Source organism: Pyrus communis, chromosome 14, assembly GCF_963583255.1.
Source record: "Pyrus communis chromosome 14, drPyrComm1.1, whole genome shotgun sequence".
NCBI lineage: Eukaryota > Viridiplantae > Streptophyta > Magnoliopsida > Rosales > Rosaceae > Pyrus > Pyrus communis.
The window spans coordinates 6,951,756-6,964,188 of record NC_084816.1 but is presented as its reverse complement, the minus strand read 5'-3'; the positions used below and the strand labels follow the sequence as shown (position 1 = coordinate 6,964,188).

Below are 12,433 nucleotides of genomic sequence, written 5' to 3'. Positions count from 1 at the left end.
GCTGTTTTAGACAGAGAAAGATATTTTTCATTAACCGTTTTTCTTAACTAATTACAATGGTAGTTATTAGGAGTATATATCTAACTAGATTGCTGTTAAGCTTGTTATATTATTATCATCCCTCCTCAATCATAGGATGGGATTTACGTAGCCTAAGATTGTAGCAATGTGTCTAAAACAATGGAGTAGACAACCCTTTAGTAAGAATATCAGCAAATTGTTCATTTGAAGAGACAATGAACTTGAAGTAATTTCTTAGCAACCCTCTCTCGGACAATGTTGTAGAAGGAGACAATGTTGCAGTGATGATTTGCATTAGAGTTCTATCATGCGTATTCCAAATCTTGAATGCGTCAATGTCAGGTTTGGGAGGAAAATCACTTGGGGACATAGTGGAATCACTAGAATTCCGAGTATCAAAGCGCGCATGACAAGGGTTTGTACCATCCACAAACCCATAATTCCATGTCCTTCTAGAAGAAGCTCCATCTGGAAATGCCATGTAAGGTAGTTGAATTCATCAAGTTTCGCGGATACGGATGAAGAAACTGATAAAATTAGAGTAGTAATAGGAGATTGAAGAATATGCAATTGTGTTGCAGTCACCATGATTGAATACCAATCAAGAACCCAGAGAAAAAGTCTTTAAAATGTAAGATCAAACACCTGGTGTGCAAGATACGAGCACCGAGAAACAGAGAAGAAGAGGGTAGTGATAAACCCTAAATCGAGAATCTGTGCGGAAGCAGAAGAACCTAGATCAATAAACCATCAAGCACAAAGCTTTTCTGGCGAATGACACCATGTAAATGTAAAGACAGAGATGGAGAATTGTATTCTTGTAGAAGAAAAAAGAATATTCGAAGAAAGAGAGACATAGAGAGAGAGAGAGAAAGAGAGAGAGAGAGAGAGAGAGGTTTTAGACAGAGGAAGATATTTTTCATTAACTGTTTTTCTTAACTAATTACAATGGTAGTTATCAGGAGTATATATCTAACTAGATTGCTTACTCCCTAAGCTATTACAAACCTTACAAGATGATTACACTTGTCACTATTACAACCATTTGATCATAAGTTGTTAAGCTTGTTATACTGTTATCAGGTGTCCCAAGTGTGAAGCCTAATAGCCACACGTGCTCCACTTATCCGAGTTGTGTTGTCTACGTATTAGACTTTAAAAATTACCACACATGAGGGGGTGTGTTGAAAATGAATCTCACATTGACAAGAAGAAAAGATCTCTTGCATGTGCTTATAAGTAAATTGGGTTATTTCCTATATTACCAATTGGTTTTACAGTGAAACCTCAATTTTCTATTGTACAATTAGGAAAAACCAACCAAACCAGCTATTTTGGTTTGATTTAAATACTTTCTGAACTGAACATGTTCTAGTTCAATTTGGATTCGATACTTGTCTTCTGACGGTTCTGCTTCCAACCGAACTGAACACTACGGCTCTGATATAAATAAAATCAACATTGATTTTCCAAAAACCCTAGCCGTATCATCAAAGCAATCATGAGAGCTTCATTGACTAACCAAAATAATAACTCCCAAAAAAATAAAAGGACTAACCAAAATAAAGCATAATATATCTGCAAGCCTTCCAAAACCTTCACTATTATGATCCGACTAGTGAATGTCAATGAAAATTGACAGAATGTCGTTCATTTTATTTTTTTAATGAACAATACTCTTTTATTACTAATTCATAAAAAATTGTATTAAACGATAATTTATTTTTTAAACACATATAAACATTTATTAGACAAATAACCTCATTAAAATTAGCTCTTAATCGCAATGGAGAATCCCTTTACTTGAGGCTGATAACAATCACATGGTCTCAGAATCACTTATGCTAGTGGGGAAACTGTTCTAATTTCTTGTTGACCCCATTGATCACAAACCCACAACAAGCTACCTAATTTCGTTATCTAGAAGAAACCCCACCAGCTGCATGTTCCAAAGGTCCACCACATGAATAAGAGCACAATTGCCTACTAGGTTATAGGCATGCATTATTTTGATCTCATAGCCTAGCAGAAGTTGGATACTGAAGATTCTTTTCTTTGCAAGTATATACGAAATAAAAGGTGAAAAAAAAAAAAAAAAATAGAAAGCCAGAAGAAAAGAATAGAAAAGCTAGCAAGTCAATTATCAACTTTGGTTTCTTACTATGTTAGAGTATAGATTTTGATATATTATTAGGGTTTTTTTAGTAGAATAAAGACTATGATTGATTTCATGTTTGTTGCAAGGTTTTAAGATTGCTTTCGTGAAATTTGTGTCAGTATTAGGTTTATTGATACAGTTCTTGTAATTTCACCATGTTATATCTGAGGCTGCGTGCGGCTTTAATATAAGTGCGATGCATTGTGTTATGATGAGTCTCAGCCGATTGGTATCAAGGTCCCGCAAGAGTACTCGAAGAAAAACATCAAGATCCCTCTCATGTATTACAAATACATAATGCAAATTAATACCTGCAAACGTACGCCATTCATTATAAAAAAAAAATTTAAATGTTTTAGCAGTATAAATAAAATTCGAGGCCATGCATGCAGTTCTCTCATAATATTTGAGGCCAGCATGCATGCTTCTATGGAAATTAAAGTATTATCTACACACACATATAAGTACAATTTGAGTATTGCACGGACCATATTATGCATATATGCAAGTAATAATGGGAAAAAGGAAAATAAATCAGCGACATATGGGACAAGTACATCATGCAAGTTGGTAGAATAGCACTGCAACATTACGTTGTTTACGTTACGCAATGGCATAGTGCTGCAAGCAATAATTAAGAGTACACAAATTTTGTTCGATCCAATTGGCTTGGAATGGCTTCAACCTAGTTATTGACCAACCGAGGAACGAAACGTCTTGTTGTCTAAGCCCTGCCCTGGCCAGTTGGTTACTTTGTGAGCTGTGTATACAGAAAAAGGATCTTGGAGGCAATTGATTTGTTGTGACTGAGTTTCTGAACAATAGATACTCCTTTTTGAAGTGATATAGTTGATTCTCATGGACCTACGTTTCATTATATAGAAGATGCTAAAGAGGTCCCCTCTCTCTCGCATGGTCAATGTACATCTAAATTGATTACCTTGGGAAAGTTTTCAAAGTTTACATCATCATAAGAGATTTAAGTCAAGCATGCAATATCTCTGTTCCCTAGATTTCAAGAACATTGATCGGAGACAGAAATTTTAGTAAACTCATGCCAATTAAGCTTAGTGGTGATTAGGAATTACTGATTAGTTATGAAAGAATATCTTGGTGGTCTAGATCGATAATACTAAGTTTGGCATTAAGTTACACCAGAAATCTATTTAGAGAATGTCCTTTTCCTTTTGCGAATAAAGTTAGACCTGTAAAACATAACTGGTTCATGCAGATCGAAACACCATAAGAAAAAACCTTGTGAAGTCATCCTTGACGGCACAGTGAAGATGAACAGCAGCAAGAACTCGAGCTAGGGCTTCTGTACACTCACCACCACTGTATAACTCGAACCTATCCTCACTATTTATACCGACTTAACCCTAATGAACCTTCCAATAATGATATCATTAGGATTCTTTGCAGTCAAGGATTTGATCCACCAAATCTCATTTCAAATATGATAGAATCAGGAGCCCTTATTTCCAAGGAAAACCGGAATATTAACTGTACTTGAGGTATAAGCTATAACTATTAACTAAACCCTAACCTTACTTATACTCCATGCAAATCCTTACTAACTGTCTAAACCTATTAGCCGTTGGAGGGTCTAACGTCCAACAAGACTAAGAAGACTGAAGGAAATTTGAAGGGGTTCAGTTTGTTAGAGTGAGAGAATTCAACTGAAAAACAATTGGTAATAGGTGAAGAGGTCAGACAAGCACTTAATTAAAAATTTATCACCAACATGAAATATTCTCGTTTGTTTCAAAATCAAACTGCCCTTTGAACTATTTCAAAATAAAGTAAAGTTGATATATATACACTGATGTTAATGGTTAGTGTTAGCATTATTCGTGTCCTAAAGTGCATTTAATTTTAAGGCCTAGCATTTTTTTTTTTTTGAAATCAAACTTCAAATAATACTGATTTCTCTAAAGCATGCTTTTGAAAATTTTCTTCTTCTGCACAGTTTAATTATGTTATATTTGACAGTCACGTAATTTTCAAACTTCAAAAGTGTTTACAAAAGCACTTCCGATAGGAGTAGAGAAATGGGTTCACTGCAGAACATTGAAATAAATTTCTACTTTCAGTGGCAAGCATGAGGGATCCAAGTGAAAAAGAAAAAAAATCAGGTTTATTTGTAATATGTTTTTCCAATAGTGATGATTTACAAGGAAGACAATGACACTTTGATGATCATAGTTCACAGGATCTTAACCATATATGTGATATCCTTCCTAGCTAACAAGAGGGTTGGTGCTTATGGGCTCGTTTGTAAGTGCTTTTAAAATGACTGAAAACTCTTTTGGTGAATATATTTTTAGAACCAATCCTTAGTAAAAATGCAAGTGAATCCTATAAAAGCACTTAAAGTTTTTGTTGGAAAAAGCAGAAAGCATTTCAAGTGCTTTTGGAACCCAAAATTTTTTTGTCTAAAAATACTTTCAGTCATTTTAAAAGTATTTCAAAAAGAGCCCTATGTCTTTAGAATATAACTAGCTATGGATTATAACAGTTTCCTTCATAAAATCCTAATATAATGTTTTGTTTCCAAAATTTCCAATATACTTCAATATTCATATGATTGGGAGTACTTTATGCTCCTCACATGGAGCTGGATGTGTTAAATAACTCTCTCACTCTGTAGCTCTCATGTGGATCTAAGTAGTGGTGGGGTTATTTATTTGTTGTCAATTGCAAGTTGGGTAAAGATTTTCTAGATTTCTCACAGGAAATGTCTTGGACTAAACAGGGAGGGGAGTATATATGTGTGTGTGTGTGTGTATTTAGGACCAGTTTGAAAAAGTTCTGCCCAACTCTTGCCTTGCTACTACGCTGTTTGACCGAATGTTCCAATTGGTTCATGCATTCATAAATTCATGACAGAAAATATTACAAAATATTTTTTCAAAGTAAGGCCTTGTCTCCAAAGTTCAGGTCAAGAAATCTAATTAAAACTACGGACCTCTAAAGTGAATATTATCTTTAGCCAAAAATATCATAAATATACAAAATGAGAGAGAGAGAGAGAGAGAGAGAGAGAGAGAGAGAGAGAGAGAGAGAGAGAGTCAAATGTAGGCTAGAAAAATTGATAGCAACCTGAATTGGATAAAATTGGCAGACCATCTGTATCGACGATTGACAGATATATAGAGAGAAGGCAAGAGAAAGTTTTTGACAGCTAAAATTTAATTAGGTTCATTATTGCATGCTAAATGGTGCTTGTCCTTTTATATAATTCCTGTATGTTTAGACGTCTTGACAAGTAAGTATCCAACACAACCAGGCCAACAACCTAAAAATATCTAGCCAAGCAATTGAGTAACTAAGCACATATCCGCTGTCAATAATTGGATGGCAATAAAGCAATACCAAAACATCGGTAGGAAGTAGATTGATGAGTCGATATTGTTCTATATTTTTACCGTAATTAAGTTTAGTTATAATTTATTGATTATTTTGAGAGAATTTTGATAAATTTTCTTTATATTTCAATTGTAGGACATGTGAATCTACTTTGACCAAAAAGCAATAAAATGAAGCAACTTTGGAGTAATTCTAGTTGGAGTGGATTTGTGAGTCTCTCAAAATAATTGTATCAAAATTTCAGACGTTATTTCCAAGCCATTTGATTATGGTGAATTAAAGAAGGTTGACTTCGCAGTGTTGCCAGTTTGGCGTCTTGGGCTTATTTGGGCTATAAGTCATTAAAGATGACATTTTTTTGGAAAAGCTCCTTCTGCTAAATTGCAGGGGACGATTTTATCAACAACTTCCTTCATAATAGGTGGAGTAGTTTCGGGAGGAGGATTGTCTCCCCTTCTAATCTCTCTTCCTTTCCTTTCACTTCTATTTAAACGGTCACGATTAAGCCACGTTAACATATTAGAGAGAAAAAGACAAAAATAACACTGTGAGAAGAGGGGAGAGAAGAGAATGAAAATAGGAGAAGAGTGAATCTACTCTATAGTTTCACTACAAAAGAGGACGGTCTCTCTTCGCAGGATATATACGTTCATTATTGATGCTTGTCCTATTGTGAGCAATAATACAAAAAAGAACTCTTAGAGAAGAGAAGATTAAACTCAAGACATCATAAAGATGTCTACACCTGCAAGTATCATCATTTTTATTGATAGCTAGGGTTTGCTGCAGTTAGAATTTTCTGCAATACGAAGTTATAGGAACATTCAAATGTGGTTTAAATGCATCGATCACTAGATAATGATATTGTTAGGGTTTACATGTGTATCTTTTATTTTACATATAATGGATTTGCCCGGTACGCAGTGGCAAAGCTACGTGAGGGTGAGGAGTGGCGGCCGCCCCTCTCCTCGCTAGAAAACACGCCTAGGAGCGCTGGTTCAGCCCCTCCGCTGTCTTGGTCGAATTTACAGAGAGATAATTTGATTGGATTTGCAGAGGAATGACGAAAACAGAGGAGAGAGCTAGGTTGGGGGGGGGGGGGAGGGGGGAGAGAAGATGGAGGAAAGAAGATGGGCTGAAGAAGAAACCATAGACATGGCATGGAGATTAGCAGACATCGGAGAAGAAGAGTTCTGTTTGGTATTGGGTTTAAAGGGGTTGGTTTGCGTTTGGTTACAAAGATAGAAAAAGTTGAGATTGTTTTAAATTTGGTATTGGGTTTAAAGGGGTTGGTTTGCGTCTAGCCCCACCTTATTTTTGTGGTTTATTAACCCATTTCTTTCATTTATTATTATTTTTATTATTCTTGTATGTATTTTTATTTTCTCTTTTAATACTCTCATCATATTTATCTTAAAGTCTCACATGATTTATAAATATTGTATTACTTTTTAAAAACAATGTAAATATTGTTTAATACTTATTTTACGATAATTTAAATCCATCTAGGCTCCTACCTATATCTCGCCTAAGCATCTAAATGCTAGGTTCCAGTCCGTTGTTTGACTAACGCCTAATATTTTAAGAGGATCTAATCCTAGTCAATTTAAGCTTCTTACATTGGCTTTGATATTATTGCGTACAACCGCTTTGATGGAGAGACTATTTTCTGCTATGAATATTGACTCAAAACTTTGCACTCTCCAATGTGAAAGCAACCGCTTTGATTGAACTTTGCACTCTTTTGAATTTCTCCCCTCCCCTAGGCAAATCTTGGCCTTGCCATTGCCGGTACGTACTTGTAAAGAACTCAAACGCGACAACGGTATGATAAGACGATATGATGACAACGCTGCGGTTGTTATTGATCAAGAAGGAAATCCAAAAGGAACACGATTTTTTAGGATTTTTATAATAACTCCGCCGCACTATTATAATTATAATTCCGGCCATTCTTGATGCTTCATCTCGTTCATGATTACTTATATTTTCCGCAATTGACTTGTGCATGCTTTGTCTTAATGAAATAAACAAATGAATATTTGAATTTTTAAAGTGCTAGTAATTGGAAAGGGATCATCTTTGGATTCCTTCTATCAAATACACCCAATCATCTAATCCGGGGCTTTGAAATTTGATTCAACGACTAAAATTATTATAACTTTTAAAGGAGCCCCTTGTTTGTAGCCATTAGTTCAAATTTCTAGGGCCCAGATTGATTGATTGAGTGAATTTGGTAGAAATGATCCAGAGAGGATCCCTTTATCTAATAATTAACATTTTTTTAAAGTTCTAATAACAAAAGCAAATATAAAATTTGGCAACACAAAAACAAAATATCCAAGCCTGCCAACCCGAACATAGGATATGCAAATGATGGTTCTGTGGACACTGTACAAATCGTTGGACACACTCCCCTTCCTTTGTACTTATCTCTCTTCCTCCCTCTAGAATTAGGCCCCCGATGTGATTTACTGAAGTGATGATTTTAGCCCTTGAATATTCATTGTCCTTCAATCAATTAAGATAAATATAAGCAAACCGTCAGTTGGATATATATATATATATATATATATATGCTGTTGCCTACTGGATTACCAATATAATGTTTTTGGAGAGCCATAAATCGTTTTCTATATTTTTACAAGGGGTGTGTTATTCACACACCCCATTTTACTTCTCACACATTCCTTAATAATTTATGTCTGTTGATCTTCTTCAATTCATCCGATTCGACGGCCAAAAATTAAAAAAATGTGTAAGAAGTAAAATGGGCGGTGTGGATATCACACCCCTTTTTACAATTTTATTCACTCATTTTGGCAACATAAGATGGTAGATACAACATGGATGGTGCTATTTACACGTCTCTTTTTATCTTACATAGACTTTGTTTGTCTTTTAATTTTGTTCAATTCATTTAATTGGGTCACTGAAAATAAAAAAATGTGTGTGAAAGATTAAAAGAGTGCATAGAGCACCTACAAGAGAGGTTACTACCTAAAACCAGTCTTAATAGGGGGGCCTTCAACATTGTCGTGAGAGGTCATGTGTGGACGCTTTGTGAGTACTGGTAGGCCAACGTCTCATCATTCCATGTCCCAGACCCCAAACTCCAAACCCTAGCAGTGGCAGGAGTAAAACCAGGTCAACCCTTTCCCTAAAAGCATGACATCATCATCCACGTCACCATGCAGTCTCTCCGGTCACATCTCCTCTGCTCTGTATGGGCCCCACCCAGAAGGATGCTTGCCCGCACTAAGGATTTTGAGAATCCTCCAATCATATTCGTTCATCGTACATGATGCAGTCAGAAATCATTGTAAATTTTTTTTATTTAAAATTGAATATAAATAATATCTGATAAAAATTGATCGTACAATTTACGATAAACAGATCTCACAAAGAGGATCCGGCGAGGAGGATCCTCACCTCTCACCTCCCTTGCGTTCTTCCCTTTAAGTACCCCCACACAAAGTCCCAGCCTTCCATCCGCGTCCGTAAATCTATCCATCTCTCCAAACTCTCCAGTATTCGCTCCACTCATTAGAACAGAAACTCCAAAAACCTTCCCAAAACCCTACTACACACCTCACGCACCAATGTACGGACACAACAGCACCGCATTCCCACGCGCCCCCGATTTTCAGTATCATCACGGCTCGCATGCGGCTCTTCCGTTGCCGTATCATCACGACCACCTTGTCTCCGCCGAGTTCAGCAACAGCTGTAGCAGCGGCTCCAGCAGCTACGGAGCCTCGCCGATCAGCAACGGGGCTCACGAGTGCTACGGAGAACCGGACCCGAACATGATTCAGCCAAGCGTCAGCACTTGCGGGACCCACAAATTGGTCTCCGACTTGCTGGAGTCAGAAACCGGCCATGTCCGCCGGGTTTGTAGCACTGGGGACTTGGATTTGCAGGTTCGATTTAATATGGAGACAATTGAGTTCGTATAGTTTCATACCACACCGTAAAATACTTATGTTCCTAGACTATTATTACATTGATAGACAAAAGTTAACATAATTTCCTCAGTTCCATACCAAAAACTTACATGATCATTGCTCAGTTGTCCAAATTTACTTCTATATGTTACTTACTGCAACTGTGCATTTAGATAAGAGTTAACTTGATCAATAATTCGAGGTGATTTACTCTTTGTTCGTTGGGGCGTTGGTGGTGGGGCTTGCCCAAATAACGTGAGGGTTTAGGGCTAACACAATGTGACAAGAGAATATTTTGTATTTTTGCTCTCATGTGTCACTCGTCGACGTTGTCGGGTTGTAGCTAGGGTTTTACTTGAATTAATATAATTTTGTGTATTTGTGCTACAATATTGTGGATGCATGCAGACAATTAATAGCAAGAACAGTAATGGGGTGCAAGTAGTGCAGCAATTGCAGTATGGTGGTTATAATAGATCATCATCAGAAAGTAGTTCGCTGTCGAGTGAGAGCAGTATGATTATAGAAGGGATGAGCAAAGCCTGTCGGTATAGTCCCGAGGAGAAGAAGGAGAGAATTGAGAGGTATAGAAGCAAGCGCAACCAAAGAAACTTCAACAAGACCATTAAGGCAATACCACTCTACTTCAATTAATTAACTATTTAATTATTTGCTTTGATTTGAACATTGCTCTGCACCTCATAATATATAGATACTTTATACAGATTAAATACACAGTTGTCGGAGAAATTTTTAGGAGTGCCGGGTACACCAAAAAATTTTGGTGTACCCTCACTCATTAGAATTTGATTTTATTTATTTATTGAAAAATAAGTGAGGGTAGGGTCCACCATTATAAGTGAGGGTACACCAAAATTTTTTGGTGTACCCGGCACTCCTAAAAATTTCTCCAGTTGTCGTTTCTTTTTAACTGCAAATGTCTGATACATTTATTAAAAAGATTATTAAGAAAGACTATACAAAAAGAAGTTTTTGTACTCATATCAAACTGTATTTGTCCTTAAAAAAAGGGTGGTCTACTCACACATTCATTTTTATATCTCACACACTTTTTGTTTAATTTTGTCTTTTAATCTTCTTCAATTCAATGATCCGATGGCAAAAATTTAAGAGTATATAAAAGGTAAAAATGAATGTGTGAATACCACCACCATAAAAAAAATCTTCTTAAATGGGAGGAAACCAAGTAACTTTTGCCCTCTTATATATCTTTCTTCTAAGTTGCTGCTTCACCCTACCCACTAGCTAGTGCCACTTTAAGATTTATGTATATGGTGGCCTAGTTCTTGTTGCTTTTTGGCCCACGATTTTCACACGTTGATTATATTCTCTAGTGTAAAATTTTAGCTACTTAATTTACTCCTTTTGCCTACTATGCATGATTCCATGGTCTGCGTCTGTCACATCCTACATTGTTTCTATTTCATTTCAAATAGTGGAAAGGATATGGTAGTGCATTTTTGACATATAAGTTTTTGGGAGCTAGCTTGGCCTAGCTCTATAATGGACTAATGGAGTGGTTGTTCGAAAAAACTGAATGAAATGACAATTAAAATGTACACTAGTTGAATCATTTGTGCATAGAAAAGATTAACTCCACGGGCGAGAGTTAAGCGGCACCCCATATACTCAAACATTTGAGTGCGTACAAGGTATGAAATAATCATTTCTACGTAGTTAAACGAGTGTCTATCGTAATTAATTGTGAAGTTCATCACGTATATATTATTTGAGTTTTTTGTGTATGAATAAAATAGCAAGGTATAGATGTAGTGGCATGTAATGCAACAGAGTAAGTTAATAAATTATTTTTTATACAACGATAGTTTACACTAAATTTAAATACTTATATCAACGTCATTCCAAACTCTTTGTCTTTCTGTTGGCCAATTTTATTTTCAATTTCATAAATTCCTGATCCTGTTGACAGATCAACTTTCATTCCATCTGTATGTCTATGCAGGTCCTATTAACAGACGTTCAACACTCTATGTCTTACTCTTGGACGTCTGTTTGAAATTGTAAACTTTTCCAAGATAGAGTGATATTTTTATTTTGGTTTTTTTAACACTTAGATCATCAAGTTCTTTTATTTGGAAATTAATTTTACACATTGCCTAAATGCAAAAGCATGAAACCCGTTTAATTGAAGAAACTAAAGTGACCAAGTAGCCACAAAATGTGTCTGAGTTAATTAATTAACCACTTCTGCTGATGAATCCTTCATATCTTAAGAAAAGGGTACTACTCCCTTATATCAAGTAATAAAAGTATACGGACCTTACGCTTTATTACAATATCACTACATTTGAACCTCAAACCTTTAATTTCCTTCTCTCCCTTTTCTTTTTCTTAATGAAGAAGCACTAAAACTTGGCATTATTTCTGTGTTTAGTATGCTTGTAGGAAGACATTGGCAGACAGCCGGCCGCGCATCAGAGGCCGGTTTGCAAGGAATGATGAAATTGAGAAGAGTCCTAATGTTCAATGGAGCAAAATGAGTGGGGAAGAAGATGAGGAGGAAGATGATAGCTGGATCAACCTTCTCGATGCATTTTCTTCAATCGAATCTAATTCCGTAATCTAGCTAGCAGCATAAGATCACCTCTATATCCTGATGATATATATTTAGCAAGTAGCTAGGCAAAATTTGGGCTGCTTGATTTGAACTTTAATTATTGTTATTATGTAGAATGCAGCTCTTCAAGCGCTATTTAGCTTGAAGTACTAGTTCATGTAAATATAGGTGATTGTATTGTTAGAATTAATGACAATGTTGAACTTTAAGACTTTAATTAATCAAGGGTGAAGCTTTTAGTTATCTACTTATTTATAATTTGCTTTTACATAATTAAGATCGTGCTCAAGCTTCACTTTAGTGTTTCCAGGATAACACAGTACGTGACAACTGATTGGA

General features: G+C 35.9%; 1 protein-coding gene across 1 annotated transcript; it reads left to right on the top strand.

Annotated features, from left to right (window-relative positions):
- Positions 1 to 8,997: 8,997 nt before the first annotated feature.
- LOC137715937 (zinc finger protein CONSTANS-LIKE 4-like) lies at positions 8,998 to 12,337 on the top strand. The gene is made up of 3 exons (XM_068455300.1): positions 8,998 to 9,471; positions 9,904 to 10,125; positions 11,912 to 12,337. The coding sequence occupies exons 1-3, from the start codon at positions 9,151 to 9,153 to the stop codon at positions 12,101 to 12,103; spliced, it is 735 nt and encodes a 244-aa protein (XP_068311401.1). The 5' UTR covers positions 8,998 to 9,150; the 3' UTR covers positions 12,104 to 12,337.
- Positions 12,338 to 12,433: the final 96 nt, after the last annotated feature.